Source organism: Choloepus didactylus, chromosome 3 (assembly GCF_015220235.1).
Source record: "Choloepus didactylus isolate mChoDid1 chromosome 3, mChoDid1.pri, whole genome shotgun sequence".
Classification (NCBI taxonomy): domain Eukaryota; kingdom Metazoa; phylum Chordata; class Mammalia; order Pilosa; family Megalonychidae; genus Choloepus; species Choloepus didactylus.
The window spans coordinates 9,038,413-9,062,230 of record NC_051309.1 but is presented as its reverse complement, the minus strand read 5'-3'; the positions used below and the strand labels follow the sequence as shown (position 1 = coordinate 9,062,230).

General features: G+C 46.1%; 1 protein-coding gene across 3 annotated transcripts in view; it reads left to right on the top strand.

The window, feature by feature from the left end:
* ZBTB49 (zinc finger and BTB domain containing 49) overlaps positions 1 to 16,412 on the top strand; it is a 40,363-nt gene extending 23,951 nt beyond the window's left edge. For 2 of the 3 annotated variants that reach the window (XM_037829389.1, XM_037829388.1), the window contains 4 exons: positions 1,419 to 1,492; positions 3,406 to 3,488; positions 3,574 to 3,735; positions 14,927 to 16,412. In XM_037829389.1, coding sequence (XP_037685317.1) covers positions 1,419 to 1,492; positions 3,406 to 3,488; positions 3,574 to 3,735; positions 14,927 to 15,600 — 993 coding nt within the window. In that variant the 3' untranslated portion in view covers positions 15,601 to 16,412. The remainder of the gene's footprint in view (positions 1 to 1,418; positions 1,493 to 3,405; positions 3,489 to 3,573; positions 3,736 to 14,926) is intronic. The other variant, XM_037829390.1, reaches the window with a different exon arrangement.
* Positions 16,413 to 23,818: the final 7,406 nt, after the last annotated feature.

Below are 23,818 nucleotides of genomic sequence, written 5' to 3'. Positions count from 1 at the left end.
TAACTTTTTCTATCTCAATCTCAGCTTCTAATCCAGAAAATAGAGTCAGTACCACCCATGAAGGGTAATTCAGTGATGCATGTAGATGCCAGAGGATGCATAGCACAAAGGGATGTTTCAACAAATATATATTCTGTTGATATTAGTTGTTTTATTGTTATTAGTAGTCACTCTGTTAAAAGCTGGGTATTTACCAAAATTTTGCCAAATTCTTTCCCTTTGTTATCTCAAATAAATCTGAGTATTTTCTAAGCCATATTTATCAGTCTTAGCTGTGATACAGCTCAGTATTTTTCAGTGTCTAATAGAAATAACAAATCTTCCGTGTTATAGAATATAAAGTCCACAAGTAGTTCATTATCAGAGCTATGTCAGAGCGACATTTTTTAGTGCTTGTAAATTTCCACGCACAGGTGGACTCCAGACCCATCTCCATTTGGGCCTGTCTCTGTGCATGGAAGTCTGCATACTCTTACCCTTGGGTGGCATTAGTTCATGTCGGGGTTTTTCTGCAAGTGAGCATTATAACAAATTAAATGGGGGAAATGACAAGTTGAGACTGACTGTTAAATTACAGCAGTGGAAGATTTCTTTTACAAATCCTAATTTGGTGTATTAGCAAGTAGCAAGTAGCCTTTACTGTTTTAATTTCGTTGTAGTTTAAGCGATTTAATATTGACTTTCTATTGATTAGTACATGAAGTTGTATTTCTGATCTCCATTTCAATAGGTTATTCTTTAAAAAACCCTGCTAGATTAAAAAAAATAGGAACATAAAAGACTCGAACTGAATGACTACTGTTTTACTCCTAATTTGCGTTTGTGCCCGATGGTAGAATGATAAACCTGTCAGCCAGAGGAGATACTTTTTGGAAATGTCTTACCTTCTTTATGAACATAAGTATGTTGTTTAGGGAAAAAAAAAGTGAAAATTGAAAGAACTGTGTACAAGTACCATTTATTTGTTTTTAAATGATGCTTGTGTGTAGATGGTCCAACTTAAAAATAATAGGAAATAAAATGTACCAGGATCTGCTTAAAATACAGGCTTTACAACCACCCAGGCATCCTCTACACTGCTCCAGGGCCCATTTAAGAGGGAAGTACCACAAAAGTACATGCAAAGAAAGAAACGTGCCTTAGAAGGGATACAAGCACGGGAGCTCACATGGGGTGCTTTTGCTCAAGAGTATAGAGTTTAAACCATCCCTTGTTCAGCACATGTCTGGGCAGTGTTGGAATTTGGCAGGTCCTTGAGCTCCTGGCATATGGCTCCTCTTAGGTTGTGCAGTAATCTAGGCTTCATCTGCAAGTTGCACTAGGACCTGAAGAGATCTATCAGTTTTCCTTTTGAGTTTATAAAACCTTTCCCAAAACAAACTTACTGTTGGTGTGTTTTTTCTTTTCCTTTTTTGCAGGCAGGCAACTTGCAGACTCACTTACGTCGGCACTCTGGTGAAAAGCCATTCATCTGTGAAATCTGTGGAAAGAGGTCAGTACTGGGCTTATTCTTATATACATAAGAAATAACTTCCTGTCAGAGCTTCTTTGAAAGTCAGAGTCCTCTGCCATTTATGGGCTTACTCTACCACTCACAGGTAAACGCAAATCCTCTGGCCTTTCACATGACACGCATGAGAATATAGAACGAAAAAGGAATTTCCCTTAAAAAAAAAGAAAATCTAATACGGGAGTATTAGAAAGGAAATGGAATTTTATATGAAACAAACTTATTATACACTAGAATTTTCCTTCATTCTAAAAACGTCTATTAAAATAGATGAATGCCCCTGAGGAGGTTCTTGTCTGGTAGAGAAGAGACGTGTGGCCTGAATGACTGAACTTCCAGAAAGAAGGGGGTCGGGACTGCCACTAGCCATGGACTCGTCAAGGGCTGTGAGAGTTCAGCAGCAGGAAAGTTGAGGCTCAGCCTTGGTGGCTGAGTCCACTTGGGAAATAAGAATTGATGACAGAGAATCTTATACTTGAGAAAGAATGAAGTACATTTTGATTCCTGTACATAGTGTAGAATAAATAGTGACGCATCCCCTCGTGGGTGCACACAAGCCTGTGACCTCGACCCCCCCTTCCCCTCACATGGGTTGTTTATTGAGGGTCCATATACTCTGTTATCCAGTGGTTGTGTTAGGACGATAGGCATCAGCCAAGACTGTACCAGCCACATAGCTGTATATTCACTAGATGAAGAAGCAACTCTTGAGTCACTTCCAGGAAAATGGTTGTTTCTGCAGATGGTAGAAAACAAAGCAGTGAAAGCTGTATGACTAGCCTGTTTCTCTTGCCGACTCAGCTGCTGACCCTGAAAGCAGTCCAGTGCCCAGGTTCTGTGTATGCTGCTTGTTTTGGGGGCGTGATAGCATACACCTTCTGCTTCTTCAGATACCGTCGCTTCCCTTTTACCTCTTTAATGTCTTATTTTGTACAGTGTTTTAAATGTAAGCGCCATTTAAAAGTAGGGATGCATTTTTAAAATCATACCTATCTGTAGCATCTTCCCCCAAACCTAACATGTATTATTCTGTTATCAAGTGTAGTGAGATGGAAAAAGCAAAGATTCCACATGAGGGCCTGGGTCGACCTAAGTCAATTGACGATCCTTGAATTCAGTTTTCCCATCTGAAAAGTGAGGATGAAAATGCCTACCTTACAGTGCTGAGGAGAGGATTAAGTGATAACATTTGTTAAAAGACGTAACAGATCACTTGGATAATGGTTTCTCCTGGGTGAATGCTAGCTTCCTTTCTTCATTTGGTTCACCCTCCGTGTGACTCCAGTAGAGTGTAGGCTCAAGAGCCCATTCTCGAGGGATATCCTGGGTAGGGAAGGGGAGGAGTCTCTCAAAACAGCCTTCATTCTCATTCCTGAAGCTCTGGAACTCACACTTGCACTTCACCTTATGGGTTGGGCCTACCATGACCATGTTCAGAATTTACTCAGGACGCTTGAGGGGTTGCCCTCTGGGGGCTGGACCACCAGGCTTGGGTGCTGTCCAGTGGGCCCTGGCCATCCCAGTGGGACCGCAAGTGTGAAGGGCCTCGCTCTCCTCCCAACTGATGAGCTACGTGGTTCACTCTTTTTTTCTCTTTATAGCTCCTAAGGTAATGGTGTTAACCCACATAGAATAGAATGTGGTCTGGGCTATGTAAAATTAAAGAAGAAAGGTTAGTGGAATCAGGTGGAAAAATTTTTAAAAAACAATGCTTGCATTGTTTTTTACTTCTCTTAATAAAAAAGAGGACAAAAAAAGTAAAGATGTTTTAAACACACATTTCACATTCTGATTATATTCTGAAGTGTGCAGTCCCTCCCTCTCTCAGGACCTTGCGGTTATAGACTCCCAGGCATGTGGAAAGGTTCTCACTTGAATTCTCACTCTCACGGCAGGTTCGCAGCCTCTGGCGATGTCCAGCGTCACATCATCATCCACTCGGGGGAGAAACCACACTTGTGTGACGTCTGTGGTCGAGGTAGAGCAGAGGCACTTTTTTTATATTGATTACTGATTGAAGTGTTCTCAGTCCTTCAGCTTAACGCCTGTTTTGGTCTATCTAGGGTTTAGTAACTTCAGTAATTTGAAGGAGCACAAAAAAACACACACGGCTGACAAAGTCTTCACCTGCGACGAATGTGGGAAGTCCTTCAACATGCAGAGGAAGTTGGTCAAGCACAGGATCCGGCACACAGGCGAGCGGCCCTACAGCTGTTCTGCCTGCGGTGAGTCCTCTGACTTCTCAGACCAGGTGCCGGTTGGTCCCCCATGGAGCAGGAAGGGCTCCACCTTTATCTTCGTCCCATCATGTTTTGGTATGATAAAGCTGCCAGAATGCAGTTACCAGAAACGGGTTGTCATTTACAGTGGAGATTTATTAACTTACAGTTTACAGTTCTTAGGCTGTGAAAATGTCCAACTCAGGGCATCCACAGAACGATACCTGGACTCTGAAGATAGGCTGCTGGCATCCAGGACACCTCTGTCACATGGGAAGGCACAGGGCTGGCCTCTGCTGGGCCTTCTCGCCTGGGTTTCATTGCTTTCAGCTTCAGGCTTTAGTGGCTTCCTCTCTCTTTCCTGTGGGTCCTCTCTTGGCTTCTTCAGGGATTTTTCTCTGTGAGCATCTCTTAATTTCATCTCTCTACTTCATCTCAGCTTCTCTAGGCTTTCTGGGCTTTTTTCTCTGTGTGTCCTTTATCCTCTTATAAAGGACTCCAGTAAGGGGATTAAGACCCACCCGGGGCACACCTTATCTGAAATAACCTAGTCAAAAGGTCCCACCTAGAACAGTTCTGCACCCACAGAAATGGATTAAAAGAACATGGCCTTTACTATGGTACGTAACACCTTCAAACCACCACGTCGCTAGCTGATTTTGCATCTCAGAGTAGTCATTTGGAAGCCAAAGCCACCTCCTCAGAAAATGGAAGTAACTGTTTTTTCCTACCTCACATGGTCTTCTCCCAGTCACATAGCAGATGTTTACTGGATATCTTAGGTATCAGGACAGATGTGCTAGTTTGGATGTATTATGTCCCCCAAAACGCTGTGGTCTTTGATGTAATCTTATGGGAGCAGACGTGTTAGTGTTGATTAGGTTGGGATCCTTTGATTGAGTGTTTCCATGGAGATGTGACTCAATCAACTGTGAGTGAGAACTTTCATTGGATTATTTCTATGGAGGTGTTGCCCCACCTATTCAGGGTGGGTCTTTATTGGATCACTGGAGTATTTTAAAAAGAGTCACACTGGCCCAGACGCAGAGTAGCTATGAGTGACATTTTGGAGAGCAACTGAGAATGAAATTTTGAAGAGGAGCTGCAGCTAAGAAAGGACAGAACGCCCCAAGAGCAACATTTTGGAGAATACCATTTTGAAACGCAGCCTGGGGGCAAGCGGACACCAGCCACATGCCTTCCCAGCTAACAGAGGTTTTCCTGGCACCAATGGCCATCCTTCAGTGAAGGTACCCTATTGCTGATGCCTTACCTTGGAAACTTTATGGCTTTAAGACTGTAAGTGTGTAACCAGATAAACCCCCCTTTATAAAAGCTAATCTATTTCTGGTATTTTGCATTCTAGCAGCATTAGCAAACCAGAACACAGGAACGGTACTAGGTGCCAGGATACAGTTTTGGCAGTCAGGTCCAGGTGGACAGGGCATAGTAAGTGAGAAAGCATGGGAGAGCATGCAGCACGTGCCAAAGCACAGCAGCCCAAGAGAGCAGGAGGTGGGGAGCGCAGAGTGGCTCTGCACAAGAGCATTAGGAGCACAGGGTGGGGTCAAGAGGTAGGGCTTTTTGGGAGCATTTACTTAGAAAGCAGAGAACACTTCTGGGGGCATTTGATGCTTCACTACAAACATCAGTGAAGTCCCCAGGAAAGGACAGGGGGAAGCCGGCAGCCCTAGATGCAGAGTGCATCACTGCACAGAGCTAAGTGACTCATTGCTTGTGCTCACAGAGCGTTAGGGCCAGGATGCAGACACGCTTAGCCTTCAGAGGTCTGATACGTGGTCATGCGTACACTTGGCAGGTACTAAACTATGCTAATTGAGTCATGGGGTGAATAAATGAGTAAAGATTTTCATGATTTCCTGTTTTGAACAAATGGGGAAAATGCTCAGAGTCCAGCTGTGGAAAGCCTGGAGGAGGCATTTTGCAGAGAGCTTCATTCTAATGAGTGGTGTCTTGAATAGGGCAGACGACTGGGAGGTAACCAGAAGGCAACTTGAGTTTTGTCTCCCCTCTTAAATTGTATACAGATCTCCTGGGCAAAAATATAGGCAATTGTGTGACTAATATGGTCACTTTTAGAAAATAAAATTTCATCCCTTCAAATCACAAACACAGTCTCAAATCACCAATTTAAAATGCCCTTTCCAATTAATTATTACAACCATGAACTTGCTTCAAAGTTAAGTTTTCTCTTCCCTCCCTGCAGCTGAGGACTGAAGGTGGGACCCTCCTCCCTCTTCCCCACTTTGTCCCATCTCCCCAACTGGTTTTTGACCCTGATGAAGTCAGCTGCGAGGATGGGGAGATAGAGAGGGAGCCAGAATGTTCTTGCATGACAGGTTCAATGTTTTTAATAGTTTATTGAGTTAATTCCCATACCCAATTTAAAGTGAACAGTTCATTTGATTTTTTAATATATTCACAGATTTGTACAACTTTCAGCACAATCTAATTTTAGTACTTTTCCATTGACCCCCAAAGAGACCCCTTTCCCGTGAGCATTCACTCCTTGTTCCCACCCCCACCCACCCCCTGCCCTAGGCAATCACTAATCTATGTTCTGTCTCTAGATTTACCACTTCTCAACATTTCATATAATGGAATCATAAAATATGATTTTGTGACTGGCTTCTTTTGCTTAGCTTTATGTTTTCAAGGTTCATCCAGTAATATTCCATTGTGTGGATAGACATGTTTTGTTTCTCTTCATTTATAGACCCATATTGAGTTTCCACATTGGGACTGTGAACGTTCATGTGCAGGTTTTTGTGTGAATGGAAGTTTTCATTTCTCTTGGCTATACAGACGGGCTCAGTTTTGAGGTGGCTCCACATCAGGGCTCTGCTGTGTTTAAAGCTACTCTCTTTCTTGGGTAGTTCAGGTTCCTTCAAAAGACAGCCTTCCCCTCGCCTGCCCCCAACAGGTAGCTGTACTTTCTGGGGTACACGCCCCATTTTCCTCCTGCTGACTCTTCTCTCTGGCCCTTGGTTTTGTAGCCATTTATTCCGAGGAGAGTTTCTCTGGCGGAGTCTCACTGCCCCTCTAAGCCACCCTCTTGGTCTGGATTTAAAATGGCTCCAGGTCCGCTCACTGGCACCACTCACCCACTCCATGGAGACACCCGTGTTCTTTGCTCCCGAGGTGCTCTGGCCCACACCAGTGTAAAGCCAGCATCCCTCTCTCTGCTGCCCACGCAGCTGGCAGCTCTCGCAAGGGAGAGACACCACCCACGCTGCTCCCTCTTGGTGGGAGGGAAAACACAGCAAAGCTCTCTTCAAAAAGTCCTCCTCAGATTCTCCACCTGGACTTCGATGCCCCCACCCGACTGTGGGTGAGGGGCTCACACATTGGGTAACTGGTTTTTGGTCCTTGCCTTTGACATTCTGAGAAAGTCTGTCAGACAACTCATCCTGGCATCTGACGGCTGTTGGATCTGGGGGTCTCGGCTGAAATGCCCAGTTTCTCCAGAGGGGCCCAGGCTGCTCCGTGTTTGGATCCACTGTGTTTCGGGCCCAGCCATGGACCCCAGCTTCACGGCTGTGGTTTTCGGGAGTTGTTGGTCCTCCTTCCACCTGTTTTGACTTTTCTTTCCCAGTTTTTTCTGTGTCTGCCTTCCTCAATTTCCCCATTCTTACTCTTTTTACTGGTGTAGTAAATTCATATAGATAATAGAGCCAGTGACACCTGGTTGGAGTCTTACTTCTTCCTCTTCCTAGCTGTGACCTTGACCTGCTGTTCTCCTTCACTAGCTCAAGAAATGCTTCCTGTGCACCTGCTGTGTGCAGGCATCCACTGGCTTCTCAAGACATGCCATCACTCCCTGTCCCCAGTCACCTCTCAGGCCCATTTCCTCCTCTTTCTGCTGCTTTTCCGTTCTGTTTACCCAGGCCATTATCTCCGTGTGGCACTCTACCTTGGGTATTACTTGATCATTTGTGAGACTGGCACAGTCACCTCTTCCTATTTAAAACTTAAACTAAAGCTTAACCTCTGAAGTCAGCTTCACTTTTTTCCTTTGCAGGCTCCCACTTTGATCTCTCATCGTAAGAGCAAATTCAGCCGAACTTAAGTGAAGTGTTTTTTGGAAATTTTCCTTCAGATTATTCCAGATAGCTGAGGACATTGTATTCTTGTGTGGGAAAAGTTTGCAGCTTTGCGTGTCACTTTTATAATCCTTCTTATTTATGTAGTTTTAAGTGAAAGAATGAATGAATTTTTCAGATAACTGAAGTGTAACCCTTTCATTGCCTCTGCTTTTGAATTGTAATAATTTTGTATGAATTATAGCATGTGTTGCATACTGCTTTGCTTCCACAATCTGAGGAGCCCTTCACTTTTTTAAAAAGATGAAGTGGTATAGTAGAGAAAACAGATTTCAGAATTGCTCAAGTCAAACCAGCTTATCCTTGATTTAATTCTGTAACCTTGAACAAGTTACCCATGTCTGTGAGTTTCGGCTGCCTTGTTTGTAAAAGTCTTTGTAGGGATTGTTTGGGGAAATGAAATGGAGTGAGTCTGCTCTTGCCTTCCTTTTTTTGAGCACCTTTGATGCTTTGTCTCCTGTGAGATATAGAGATAAGGGCCTGCCCCCCTTCCCCAGAACATCCGTGGTCCCTGTCACAGAGAAGGGACCCTCTCCAAGGAGCTGTCACAGAGCAGGTTGCCTGCGATAGGTTCCTGTGTTTGGTTGCTCAATGCAGTCATCCGTAGCTTCTCCCACCCACCCCCTCCCTCCTGTCCCCATCCCTGCTTGCTTCATCTCTTAGCACTTGTCACGGTCTAACATTTTAATTCTGTTTCCCCCATCAGGATGCGAGTTCCAGCAGGGCAGGGGCTTTGGTCTCTAGTTCACTGCTGTGTCCCCAGGGCCCAGAGCACTGCCTAGCCCTTCGGTGGCTTTCAGTGGATGTGTGTTGGATGAATGTGTGGGGGTCACCTCTCAGTCAAGTCAGGGACCTCCCTGGGTTGGTCCTCTAAACCGTCCTCTCCTCTTTTCTCTCACTTTATCTTCCTGTTTTACTTTCAAAGAGGTTTTCTCAGCTGTATCTTCTAACTCTCTTCTATAATAATTTTCATTTCCAAGAGTTGTTTCTTCTCTGAATATTTGTTTCTTAGCATCCTGTTTTCTGTTTCATGAATACAGTAATTTCCCTCTGTCTCATGGCATAGTTTGTTTTTATGCTTTCACCTGTTCTCTGTATACACCTGTTTCTTTTCAACATTTGTGTTGGCATCTTTCTTATCGGAGGCTTTCCTGAACACTTCTAATGGCCACTGGTCCTCACCTGTTCATCCCTATTTTAAATGGGTACAGAAGAGCCGAGTGCTCCCCAGTGGGCTTCACCTGGGCACCTGTTCTGGTGGCAGCCTCAGTTGTCCATCTCCACAGGGCTTTTCTCAGGATTTTCCAGAGAAGAGTCCCAGCCTCTCCTGCCTGTGGAGTGAAGGTCTGGGTGTGTGGGGGGAGTCAGGTTGGGGAAGGGGATCGAGGGAAGCCCATGGTTCACAGGCGGCTGTCTCTTATTTGATGGTGCCTCGTCCCTGCCTCTGCCGTGCCCCAAGCCTCTGACTCCGGGGCCCTCAGCTGAGCTTTCCAGAGGCCCAGCTGTGGTTCTCCCCTCAGGGAGGAGGGAGCAGCATGGCCTGGCAGCCCGGGGCAGAGCTGTGGACTGGAACCTAAGTGTGTCTTGCAGCCCATCCTCCTGCTTCTGGTCCCTGCTGAGCCTTCTGGAGCCCAGGCCTGGTCAGCTGGCTCCTTACTGGCTTCCCCTCTGCAGGCCCCAGTCTGTCAGCCTCGTCTTCTCTGCTCAGTCATGTGCCACTTGGCCATGCAAATTTGAGGTGACATCATGTACATGCTATTATTATTCTCCTATTACCTTGTTTTTGTGGGTTTATAGATGTTCTTTTCCTTTTAGTGGGGTTTGGGAGGAGCAGAGGTAAATGTGTACATCCACACACTAACCAGAAGTTGCCACGTTTGTTGATAGTTCTCTCCTTGGCAGGTGCCACCTGCCACCTGTGCTTTCACTATATCAGCTTCGTCATGTGATCTTTCCCCACTCTGTAATCTGCTTCTTTGGCCTAGGAAGCCAAAGTCTAATAAATTCTTGTTAAAATTTATGTTTAAAGTAAGTGTTTAAATATACGTTTAGGAGAAACCAAGATGGCGGCTAGGTGAGACAGGGCTAAGGAACACCTCTGTGGAAAACACTAGATAAGGACCAGAAAGTGACCCAGAATACCGGTTACAGCGATGTGCCAGCTGGACGAGATCTGCTAGTTCCCAGGGGCTGTATACTTGTTGAAACTGGGAGTCTGCATTCTGAAACGAGTGAGTAAGCTGGCTGGAAGTCCTGCAGCCGCATGGCGATCTGGGGAAGCCAGGGTTTGGCGTCTGGAGACCAACGGGCTCTTTTAAAAAAATAAATAAAGGGGGAAACCCAGGAGCAGCTGCAGGTGCGATCGTGGGAAACACGCAGTAAAACACAGCAAGAGGGGGCTGGGCCGGCCTCTCGGTGTCTGGCCTGGAAGATAGCCCGCTGCAAATATCCTTGGGGCTGGGGGAACGGAGCACAGAGCCAGAAGCCGAAAGAATCCCCGCGGCTAGCAGCTCACTCCCGGGAGGGCTGGTTAAACTCCTGCCTGGGGCCGTGCCCACAGCCCAGAGCCCCGCCAGTTGTCCCGGAGCTGGGAAGGAGGAACTGTGCGAGGAGGGGGGTGTGGAGACGCCCCGTTTGGCCATTTTTGCATAAGGCTGAAAGCGAGCCGGCTCGGCCCGGCAGCCCGGGGCTTCCTTTGAGGGACGGCACGCACTGGTGACATAGCACGGCATTCCCTCAACAGAGGTCCTGGAGGATTGTGGCTGGGCGGGGGGACCCACTCGGAGATCCCAGGGACACTACACCAAGTCTGGTGGTTTGTGGGACATCGAGAGAGAGGGGCTGGGGCTGAAATGAAATGAAGGCTTGAACTCTGCGGAGGCCTTGAATTTCCGGGAACCAGGGGTATTTGAATATTGAGGCTGTCCTTCCTCCCTGACCACCCGTACAAGCGCCCCGCATTCAGGGCAGACAGCTCCAGTAACACACCCAGGCTGAGTTCTCCGGCTGGACCCCACAAGAATCATTTCCCCACACATCGCAGGGACAAGGTGGAGAACTGACTTGAGAAATATAGGTGACTCACAGACACCATCTGCTGGTTAGTTAGAGAAAGTGTATGTCACCAAACAGTGTTTCTGAAAAATTAGTTAGGTTTTTTTTTTACAACTTGAAAGAACCCTGTCTAGCAGAGCAAATGCCAAGAGGCCAAAAACAACAGAAAATCTCAATGCATATGATAAAACCAGACGATATGGAGAATCCAACTCCAAACACACAAATCAAGTTATCAGAAGAAACAAAGTTCCTCGCAGAATTAATCAAAGAAATACAATCGAGGAATGAAAACATGGCAAAGGATTTAAAGGACATCAGGAAGACCATGGCCCAGGATATAAGCGACATAAAGAAGACCCTGGAAGAGCATAAAGAAGACATTGCAAGAGTAAATAGAAAAATAGAAGATCTTATGGAAATAAAAGAAACTGTTGGCCAAATTAAAAAGACTCTGGATGTTCACAATACAAGACTAGAGGAAGCTGAACAACATCTCAGTGTCCTAGAAGTCCACAGAACAGAAAATGAAAGAACGAAAGAATGGAGAAAAAAATCGAAATGGATCTCAGGGAAATGATAGATAAAATATAATGTCCAAACTTAAGACTCATTGGTGTCCCAGAAGGGGAAGAGAAGGGTAAAGGTCTAGAAAGAGTACTCAAAGAAATTGTTGGGGAAAACTTTCCCAACCTTCTACACAATATAAATACGCAAAGCATAAATGCCCAGCAAATTCCAAATAGAATAAATCCAAATAAACCCACTCCGAGACATATTCTGATCAGACTCTCAAATACTGAAGAAAAGGAGCAAATTCTGAAAGCAGCAAGAGAAAAGCAATTCACCACATACAAAGGAAACAACATAAGACTAAGTTGTGACTACTCAGCGGCCACCATGGAGGCAAGAAGGCAGTGGCATGACATATTTAAAATTCTGAGAGAGAAAAATTTCCAATCAAGAATACTTTATCCAGCAAAACTCTCCTTCAAATTCAAGGGAAAGCATAAATTTTTCACAGACAAACAAATCCTGAGAGACTTTGCCAGTAAAAGACCTGCCCTACTTCAGATTCTAAAGGGAACCCTACCAACAGAGAAACAACAGAAAGAAGAAAGAGATATAGAGAATTTTAACAGAAATATATAGTACCTTACATCCCAAAGCACCAGGACACTCATTTTTCTCTAGTGATCACGGATCTTTCTCCAGAAGGGACCATAGGCTGGGACATAAAACAAGCCTCAAGAAATTAAAAAAAAAAAAAAAAAAAATTGAATATACTCAAAGCACATTTTCCAACCACAATGGAATACAAATAGAAGTCAATAATTTTTGAACTGTAACTCCAGTATTTACTTCCTACATGATACAAATTACACAAACCCTAATGACAAATCAGTGGTTTTGAACTCAGTGTAAAATAAGTAATTTTAGACAACTATATAAAGGTAGGGTAATGGAGGAGTATAGGAACATAGTTTATGTGTCCTATTGAAGTGGAGGTGGTATCAAAGAAAAACAAGATTGATGTGGATTTAAGAGGTTAATTTTAACCCCCACAGCAAACACAAAGAAACTATCAGAGAATATAACCATAGAGATGAAATGTAGAGTTTGGGTTAAGAGAAATGGGGGAAGGGGCAATGGGGAGTTAAGAAATGAGGGTGGAGTTGCTGTTTGAGGTGAAGGGAAATTTCCAGTAATGGATGGTGGGAAAGAGCATTACAACATTCTAAATATGATTAATCCCACTAATGGAAGGCTAGGGAGGGGGTGGAATGGGAAGATTTAGGCTGTATATATGGTCCCACAACTGAAAAAAAAAAAAAAAAAAAGACAGTCTAAATAGATGATGATTGAATGCCAAGGATGAACTTGGATGGAATTGGAGGATAGAGGACAGGTGGCTCAAAGGGACACAGTTGAGACATAAGGTAAAGGAAATATAGAATGTAAGCTTTGTATCATTGTTGAACCTCTTGTACTTCTTAGCTGCGCTTAATGGGATTGCATAAAAGAATGTTCTTGTTTATGGGAAGTGTATACGTGAATTATAGTGTATGTTCAAGGATGTGTGCAGCTAGCTGTCATATGTTCAGAAGACAGCAATAGATGATGGATGATAGATGGGGGGGAGGGAAAGAAATAGCGATGTGACAGCATGTTAAGGTTGGCGGATTGAGCTATCGGGGGAGGGGGGTCAGGGTATGATGGAATTCTTTGTATGGGGTTAGTATTGTTTTTGCAACTGTTCCTATAACTTTGAATTTATTTCTAAATAAAATTAAAAATATATATATATATACGTTTAAAATATAAGTTGAAAATAAGCTCCTCAAGACGAGGGAAGAAGGATCGCTACTTTAACAACACAGATTAAGGACCCTAAAAATGGTTATGCCCTTTTGCACAGTAATGCTACTACTGAAAATTTATCTTTTTTTTAAATTAAATTCAGTTCTATTGAAATATATTCACATACCATACAGTCACCCATGGTATACAATCAACTGTTCACAGTACCATCATATATGCATTCATCACCACAATCTATTTTTGAACATTTTCCTTACAACAGAAGGAATCAGAATATGAATAAAAAATAAAAGTAAAAAAGAATACCCAAATCATCCTCTCCCATCCCACTGTATTTTTCATTTAGTTTTTGTCCCCATTTTTCTACTCATCCATCCATACACTAGATAAAGGGAGTGTGATCCACAAGGTTTTCACAATCACACTGTCACCCCTTGTAAGCTACATTGTTATACAATCGTCTTCGAGAGTCAAGGCTTCTAGGTTGGATTTTGATAGTTTCAGATATTTACTTCTAGCCATTCCAATACATTAAAACCTAAGAGGTGTTATCTATATAGTGCATAAGAATGCCCACCAGAGTGACCTCTCGACTCCATTTGAAACCTTTCTGCCACTGAAACTTTATTTTGTTTCATTTTGCCTCCCCCTTTTGGTTAAGAAGGTATTGAGAATTTATCGTAAGGACACAATGAAAAGAAAGATAAAAGCTCTGTGCCCCAAGATGAATTGAGCATCATATACAGTAGCAAACAGTTGGAAGCAGCCTCAGTGTCTAACAATAGAGGAATGGTTATGAAGCTTCTAATTAATAAAATATCACATATCTGAATAAAATGTACATCATAAAGACAGTGCAATGAAGGTAAAAATGCTTTATTATAACGTTAGCGAAGACAGCAGTCTCTGACATTGTAAACAAAACGTAGAAATGAATATGCGGAGACAAGGAGTTAGTTTGTTGTTTCTGTGCATTTTATGTGGGAAAAAAGTGTCCAACATTTAATGCATGGACATTGACGGCTGATTTGATTGTTCAAAGATTTTTTTCACTATCCGCCTGTTGCTTGACCAGGGCTAGATAGCTGACAATTCAAATATTGTGATTATGGATAAGTGAGAAGTTCTAAATATATGCCTACATTAATCATGTGGTTTATTCTCAGGTGGTGTCTTGTAAATATATTGCCTCTATAAGGTTATTTGTTGACTTTTATCATCTTACCCATTCTAATCATAGAACTAGATCCTTTACCTCTATCAGATATACAGAAAAAGGAAATAGATTGAGGGGAAGTATGTGCAAAATCATGTTAAAAGCCAAATACAAAGATGTTTCTGAGTTATGGATTGCACAGGTTAGATTGGAGGACAATTGAAAAGAGACTAGCAAGGAGGAGAGCTGGGGTTTCCCAGTCCGTGACCCAGAAGGGAGCAGGGACACAGGTTACCCCACGCGGCGCTCCTGTGCAGTGAGACGGGGGAGTCCCAGAGGCCACCCTGAGGTCGTGCAGCCTGAGGCTGCACCGCGGAGGGGCCCGCTGCCGCTGCAGTACCACCCCCCATAGGGCACTGGGCACTGGCGCTGGATTCGGTCCAGGTCCCCTGAACTCGGGATCATTTGGGGTTTTAGAATGGGGAAGAGGGGATCCTTTCATCACATCCACTCTAAAAACATCCTATTTTTCTTTGTCCAGGAAAATGTTTTGGGGGGTCAGGGGACCTCCGCCGGCACGTCCGCACTCACACTGGGGAAAAGCCGTACACGTGTGAGATCTGTAACAAATGCTTCACGCGCTCTGCTGTGCTCCGGCGGCACAGGAAGATGCACTGCAAAGCAGACAGCGAGAGCCAGGACACGCTGGAAGAGTTCAGTCACGCCATTGAGACCTCTGACCTTGAGAAATCGCAGAGTTCAGATTCTTTTTCCCAAGACATGTCGGTGACTCTGATGCCAGTGTCTGTTAAACTCTCCGGGCCCGTGGTGGAAAATTCAGCGGCAGGATTTGAGAGCCGCCCTGCAGGCACCTGTTGTAAGTTGCGGCCCCTGGGGCCCCCGCACGGAGCCAGTGACCAGGAGGAGGTGAGCTTGGAGCCTGTGAAACTGGCCAAGCTCCCAGTGCCAGCACCACACCCGGCCTACGCTTACGCGGGCGTGGAGCCCTCAGCCCCAGACGAGCCGCTGCCCGCTGATGGCATGGCCATGATCCGCTCGTCCCTGGCAGCTCTGGACAATCACTGCAGCGAGCCCCCGGGCAGCCGTGCCCCTTCTACCGCTTACCGGAACTCAGAAGGGCAGTTTTTCTCCAGCATGACTCTCTGGGGCCTAGCGATGAAGACGCTGCAGAATGAAAATGAGTTGGATCAGTGATGGACTGACTGCATCAGCACTTCTCAACATCGAGTCGTTTTCTGTTTAACAGTCTGGTCTCAGGCTGCAGGACCACTTTCCACATGACTGGGCCCTTCTAACCAGACAAGGAATATTTTGATCATTTCCCTCCTAATGGCTAAAACTGTGAAGCGTCTTGTGCTCAGGATTTGGGAAGAAAGGCTGGCCCTGCGCAAAGGGCTTGATCAGAGAAGCCAAAGGCTTGAGGAACTCTCATTAACCAGCATGACATCACACACTGTGTCAGCTGCTGGACATTGTGGTAGTGCTAAAAGAAAAAAAAAATATATATATATATATATATATATAATATATTATTTTTGCATTTTTTACAAAAGTGAGATTTGTAGCTTTTTGTACTTTTAAGTATTTGCACAAAGGTTTTATTTGTATATGAAACTCATAATTTAATTTGAATAAATGAAACTTGCCTTTCTTTATAATGCTGTATGTTTTCTCCAGCATTTTTATTCATCTAAAGGCCACGGTGATGTAAAATAGCAACAGGGTTTCATTGTTCTCCCATTTGTTGTCAGTTGAGCTTCGAAAGCAGTCTGCCACTTCCTTAGGTTGCGGGCAAGCTGCTCGCCCTTTCAGAATCTTCTCTGGGTTTTCTGTAAGATGAGAGAAACAGCCTTTGGCATTTTACAAGGCCTACACAGCCCAGTCACACACTTCATCTGGTCCGGGGTCTGGTGCCGACAGGGCTTCCTGAGTGTATATTTCCTTCCCTCACCTTCAGCTGACTGAGTGGACAGCTTCTGCAGGAGACAACCAGGTCTGCTCACAGGGCTGTTGCTAGAACATCAAAGTGAGATAATGTACCTGAAAATGTTACCTGTAGGGCACTATAGGAAATATTTGACTATGGAGCTGCTTGCCCAAGGAATGTTCCAAAGGCTGGAATGTTCGAAAGCACCACACACACACACACACACACACACACACACACTGTCAACTTCAACTCAGAAATATACCCAATGGACAGTAGGTGTGGATTCTCCTAGAAAAGCAGCATGGTCATAGAAAATATTCGATGTGAAGTCAGACAGATTCAGTTCAATTCCTGGTTTTCCTCACCATTAGCTGCATCGCAGTCCTGCAAGGCTGGCCCAGCAGCGTGTTTTACAGACAGAAAGAATGTGCGGCTAATGAGGGCTGAGGACCTGGGTCTCTTCCTTCCGTGGTACCTGCTGTGGAGCGCACACACACACATTCATCTCCCACGTCCCTCCCACTCGTCCTCCTTCACATGTCCCACCACCTCTTTCTAGCTCCTTCCTGCGTGTCCCAACTCCAACAACTCTCCCAGGGCCTACAATCCATTGATCCACCCACCTTTACTGTCCTGCAAACCCCAAACTTCTTCCCTCATCTAAACCCCATGCTCCTCGTGCCCTGGTACGTTCCACAGCCCTTTAGCAAACTCACCTGGTAAACCTCCAACCCTTGCTAAAGCCAGCTCTGCCCCCGGCCCTACACACGGATGGCTGAGCCAGGCTGGCGAGAGCCAGAGCCATTCCCTGGTTTCAAGTGAGCCCTGAGCGCTGCCTCGCAGTCCCCCAGGTTTCTCTCATCCACGTGCTGTCCCAGAGGACTCTCGCGTTTTCTTCTCGACCCTCACACACCTCCTTCTCCATCCGCCCTTGAATGCTCTTGCTTTCTGTTTCACTGAGAACATAGAAGCAAATAGGGAGGAGCTTCCCCCAGCCCCCACCCTGCCCATCAACCCAGCTGCCTGTGCTGAGAGACAGCAACCTCCCCCACCCCACGCCCTTCTCCCACCAGACTTACTTTTGTCTGGCATATGATATCTTTTATTTGTCTCCCCCACAGGATGTGAGCACCAGGAGGGCAGGGATTTTTTTTTTTTTTTGGTCTCTCTTCTTCCCTGCTGTGTCTCCAGGGCCCAGAACAGTGCTTGGCACTTAATAGATGCTTAGTAAATAATTTTCAAAGGAATGCTTTTGGAGCACCTTTTAGTCAAAATACCAGACCTCTCATTTTCCTTTCTAGTTTGATCCTCTCATTTTCCATTCTCTCTTGAACCCTGGCCAATCTGACTTTAGTCCCCACTTCTCCAATGACACAGTGTTTGTCCAGGTCACCGATGACCACCCATCACTAAATCCAGTGGTTGATTCTCAGTCCCCATCTGGACACTGATCGATACTCAGTGGTAAGTTGTCTTGGAACAAGAGCCGAGCCTCCTGGGTCTCTACTCCCTCTCTGTATTCCCCTAACTCACGGGCTTCTCAGGCTCAGGCTCCTTTTCCCTCTTCATCAACCCACCTCTAGGTGCTGGGGCGCCCCAGAGCACAGGCCGCGTTCCTCTTCTCTCTCCTTGGCGATTTCACCATGTCTAATGGCCAGCTGCTCTCCAATCGCCCATGACGCCTAACTTACAAGTCAATCCTGGGTCTCTCCCTCAAGCTCTAGAATCTTCCCAACCGCCCACCTGACATCTTCATCTGAATGCCTAACAGCCATTGCAAACTGGACATTTTCAAAACTAAATTCCCAATCTCCCAACCCTCTTCTCTATTCTTGCCCATCTCATTAAATGGCAATTCCATCCTTCTGGTTGCTCAGTCTAACCTTAAGAGCTATCCTAATTCTGTCAATAAACATGTACAGAGTGACTCAAAGAGGGACAGTGACCTAAAATGAGGCAATTCTCCTTGAATAACCTCTGCCTGGTGAGGACAATAATTTGTTCATGCAGAATAAAACTTTAGGGGAAAAAATTAAAACCAAAGCTCTTTTAATTCGTATTTCCTTTGTCTTTTCTCCTCTTATCACCCTGCCCAGAGCCTTTCCCTGAATAAAGGAAACTCAGAACTGGTAAAAAGGCTTGGATGTGCAAGAAAGTGTACTCAGACAGCAAATTATCTGGGAGGTCCCAGGCCTTGACTTTGTGCCATGCCAGAAGCGTGAGCCACCCCTGCACGTTCAAGAGTTCACATTCACATGTCTACACAACACTGATCAGAGTCAGGCTGGTGTTCTCAGCTCCATCACTGGCCGACTATTCTAATTTGAAATCTGTTCTAATTTGCTAATACTGCCAGAATGCAAAATGCCAGAAATGGATTGGCTTTTATAAAAGGGGGTTTATTTGGTTACACAATTACAGTCTTAAGGCCATAAAGTGTCCACAAACAAAGGGTACCTTCACTAGAAGATGACCAATGGTGTCTGGAAAACCTCTGTTAGCTGGGAAGGCACATGGCTGGCATCTGCTTGCCCCCAGGTTGCATTCCAAAATAGCATTCTCCAAAATGTCTGCATCAGCTTCCAAAAGCCATCTTCAAAATGTCTGTCTCAGCTCCAGCTCACTATGAGCTCCTTCTGTCTGAGCTTATATGGTGCTCCAGTAAACTAAACAAGGCCCAAGCTGAATGGTTGGGGCCACACCTCCATGGAAACAATCCAATCAGAGTTATCACCCACAGTGGGTGGGTCACATCTCCACGGACACTGAGCCAATAGGTTCCAACCCAATCCACACCAAAACGTCTGCCCCCACAAGAATGCATTAAAGAATATGGCTTTTTCTGGGGGACATAAATATACAAACCGGCATACCGACTGTGGGACAAATCCCCTGTCCTGTCTTGTCTTCTATGTCCCAACTACAGAGGAGGTGTTTTCAATTTTAGTGCTCTGGGATTCTATAATAATGAACCACAACCAGGTTCTATAGAACCTGCCAGAGGCCAGAACTGCCTTTAGTAATGACATCAACTAACGATTTCAGTGCCATCCATTTACCCAGGAGTCTAAACTTACGTGTCAGAAATGAAGGAGCTGGGCAAGCTGTCAAAAGAATCCCAGCATCTTAGAAGGTCTGAGCTGGATGGGGCCTTAGAAGCAACATTCTGGCTCATAGGAGCTCAACTCTCTGTGAGCTCCCTGGAAAGCTTATTAAAAATGCAGATCCTTGGACGTTTTGATTCTGTAGGTCAGAGGAAGGCCGAGGAACCTGCATTTAGCAAGTTACCCAGTTGCTTCGGAGGCTGGTAGTGTAAGGGCAGTACTAGAAGATGCTCTGGTCTACTCTCTCATTTTTATAGATGCTCTGAGATGCAGGGTGAATTTCTCAGTAATGTTAATAAAAGAGGCACAGCATACATAGTTAAGAGTCTTAATATAATCAGAACAAATAAAGTCTAGTGAAAAGAAAAAAACAAGTGTTGATCCTATGCCAGGCAGGTGCTTTTCAAGTACCTACTCGTTTAAACTTCATAACCACCCTGTGAGATAGATCTTGTCATCCCCATTTATAGATGGGCCAAGCACCTCCCAGAGAGGTCAAGTAACTTGCCCAATTTCACACAGCCTGTAAGAGGTGGAGTTGGGTGCCAGGGTCCCCGAGTGACCTGGTGGCAGGGCCCCCAACCAGGATTAGACCCAGCCGGAATGGAAGGCAGGTCTCCCCTGCCAGCTGTGGAGCGGGCTTTCAGACCTAAGCTGCTGCTGTGATAGCTCATCACACCCTCCTCTCTCCTTTTTAAAAACTTTTTCCCCTTAAATTACTTAAGTGATAATCCATGGACAGTAGTGAAAAATCAAGGAAATGCAGAGGAGTAAAAAAGAAAAACAATTTCATCCCCTGGAGATGATGATGATGATGGTGATGCTCAGTTTGATCTGGTTCTATTACGACAGCAGCAGCTACGTGTGCCTGAGACTTGCTACACACCAGGCCTTTGCCTTTTGTCTCCGTCCATCCTTTCAATAATCCAGTGAAGTGCTGCACTGCATCTTGGTTCATTTCCTTACAGACGTTTTCCTCTGTATTCAGATACATATAAATTTATGCACTTTAATTTTTTTAACTGGCTCATACCATACCTACTGCTTTGTACTTTGCTTTTTTCATGTAGCAAATTAGCATCAATATCTTCCCTGTCAAAAAACACGCGCTCTGATTCAAGACTCTTCATCCTTATATAATAGACCCGGCCCCCTTCCCTTCAGCTTCAGGTTGTCTGTGCCGGGCCAGCACCGTCCTTGTCCCGGACCTTGAAAGACTGTCGGCCGCGGGGCTGTTTTGGGTCAGGGTTTCGTGCAGCCACCAGGTGGCGGTACGAGCACTCCCCGCCGGCCGAGGCCCCCGGCGCGGATCTAAGCACAGGCACACCCAAGCCCCCCGAAATCCTATTAGTGTCGGGAGCATTCTCTATTTCCCTAGCTAGGGGGGTAATGTGCTCCTTCGGTCTTCAAACCTTACCGACCGATTCTCTGCCCCAGATGCTGGGGTCCGCGCCGGAGGTGCCCCGAGACCCAGGAGCCGCCGCTGACAGCTCGGGAGCCGGGCAAGGCGCTGCGCGGCCCCGCACCTCCTTTCCCGGGGGCCCCTTGCCTAGGCCCGGAGTAGAACGCAGCCCTCTCGATCCTGCCGCTTGCTGGAAAAGAAGCGGGAACGGCAACTCAGGGCTGGGTTTTCGGGAACCGCCTTGGGTTGGGGCCACCATCAGCACACTCGTGCCCCTGGCTTGCAGCCCGGCGCGCAGTCCCCACCGACACTGGGCGCAGGCTGGCCCGGCTGTGACCCTCTGGACCTCAGTTTCCTCCTCTGTAAAATGGGACTGATGCAGCCGTGTCCCACCGCAGGGGGCTGGCAGGTGGTGGACGCCCCATCTTCCTCGGCCTTGGCTATGGTTCTCCAGAGGCGAGTGCCCAGACAGCGGGGACCCTCGCCGGTTTCTTCACTGCTGTCCTCCCCAAGCCTAGAGCAGTGGCTGACACATACCAGGCCCTCCACAGGTATTTGTTGACTGGATGGTGGGGACGGAGGTTTCCAAGTAAACAAAATTATTTCATCCTCACTGACGTTAAAATGACCAGTAATAATTTTCCCTAAAATCCGAGCAAAGAGTCATCTCATGTTCAAAGGATTCAAACTCAGTGCGTCACGGTTGGGAAATTGAATTCAGATCATTGTAATTTCTTAATTGTGTCCAAAATGATTCTTCCTGAGGAAAGGAAGTACAGAAAAAGAAACAAAATGTCTAATCCAATTTAAAGCTCGGGAGAGCGTAAGCAGTTCCTTTAGGAAGTGCCGGCTCAGCCCCCGCTTTCTCCTGCGCCGGGAGTCGTGTAATGGAGTCAGACGTCTACTCCTCCCCGGGGGAGCGGTATCAGGGTCCCACTGCCCCCTGTTGACCCCGCTCACGTCTGGGTTTCTCAGCTTTCTCAGAGCCTGGGGAAGCTTCCCGGCTGGCCTCGCTGCAGCCTGGGCCCTGATTCCTGCAGGCCTTGGAGGCTGCGACCACCTCCCTCCGCCCTGCAATCGCCCACACACACCGCCGTCTGCCATGCATCAGCCCCCCACCCCGAATCCCCCCAGCCCCCCAACTCCTCCACCCCCCCAACCCTGCTCTAGTGGGCACCCGGCTCAGGCCTCAGACGGGAGGACCAGCTACACCCTCTGTGGGTCTGACCTTGCCAAATGGCCCGGGGGGTGTGGTCAGGCCCCAAGTGGGGAGGAGGCACAGGAAGTCATCTAAATCTAGGGGCAGATCCCAGGGTGGGGACCAGGGCTTCCCTCTGGAGACGGGGAGTTGGGACATCTGTCTAAGGGCCCTACAGTCTGCCCACTTTCTCTTCTCTTCCCCCTGCCTTCAGGTTCAGAAATATCCGGATGTCCCACACCTAGTGCTGGCCTGAGAACCCTTGATATGCTAAAGGACAACATAGAGGGATTTGGAAACTTCTGCCTCTTCCACAAAACCCTGGCTTTAGAATCTCTGGTCTTGCTGAAAAACTATTCTGTGTGCCATAATTGGAATGGTGCCTGAGCCTTCTCTTTGCCCTCCTTCTGGAATATTCCTAATCGTCCCCAGCCCCACCCAAGCAGATGAGTGCTTTTGATCACCGGGGAGGAAGGTCATGCACTCAGAGAGGCAAAAGAGAAAAATTAATTGACTTCAAAATATTACCCCTTTATAGTTCAGCATACATAATGCAAAAGCATCAACTGATTTGGCAGTGGGTAGCGGGGAGCATCAGCCAGCTAGGCTGTCACCCAAGCTTGTGCTCCCTTCCTGGCTGGGTGACCTGGGCAGTTCATTTATCCGCTTTCCTTGAGCCTGTTTTCTTATCTAGAAGATGTCCTGACACCCTTTGCTTCTTGGGGATGGGCGTCTGTCTCCTTAAGGCTCAGAAATAAATCTAAAATTCTTATTCTTGCTTTCCTTTTGTCCTTTTTACCTCATCCAGTTATTTTGAACTTTTACGTTCTCTTGTATTGTATGCCCTTCCGGAAACAGACTTAAATCCTTTCAGGAACCAGCGGGGCCCAAGTATATAAAATAAAATGCTTATCATGCATCTGGCACTTTAATAAATTGTGGTTATTGTTGTTATTTTTACCTCCAATAATAACTTTCGGGGGTGGGGAGGAGGATTCAAAAGGAGCTGGAGATCAGTCATTCTGAGCAACGTATTACGAGCTGAAGAGCTGCTGGGGAAGGAGCTGCGTCCGCGTCCCTCCTCCAGCCTCAGTGGCAGACAGAAGGTTCCACCAGCGACCCGAGGCTGCGGATTGAAGAACGGAGGGTCGGCCAAGGCTTCAGCCAGAAAGAGCTCCTTCCAGCGGGCTCCTGTTGGAAGCCATTAGACACAGCCCTCGTTTCTTCTTTGCTTCTGGGAGAAGCTGTGCTGGGTCTACAAACGGCATATCTGCCCAGGTTAGCTGATCCCAGCCTTTCCTTGTCTTTGAGCCGTTTTACAACCTGTGAATTGCAGGTAATCCATCGCAGTGCCAGCTGATTCCTGTCTGTGGACTTGCAGACTCTGTCCTGTCCAGTGGAGGTTCGAGAGGCTTCTCTCCCCCATGCCCTCAGCCTCTATGCCCCAGGAAAACATCAGTTTTGCCCGTTTCATATTAATTTCACTATTCCTGATCTAAACATGCTGGTCTTTGGATTCCCTTTTGAACTGGTTTTAACATCTGCCCGCTTCCCTCCCTGATAATGAGTTATCAGTGTCCTTTAACGTGTTCATTTTTATACGTGCATGAGAGGTGTGATTTCACCTTTCTTTGAAAACTGTCTTCTAACAGACTTCTGAAACCTAAGGTTTGCCCAGACTTGGACAAAATTTTCTATTGTTTCTGAGTTAATTAATGCCCAAATTTGATTGATTCCCAAACGGAGCGAGACAGGAGTGGTCAAGTCTGACCAGTGCC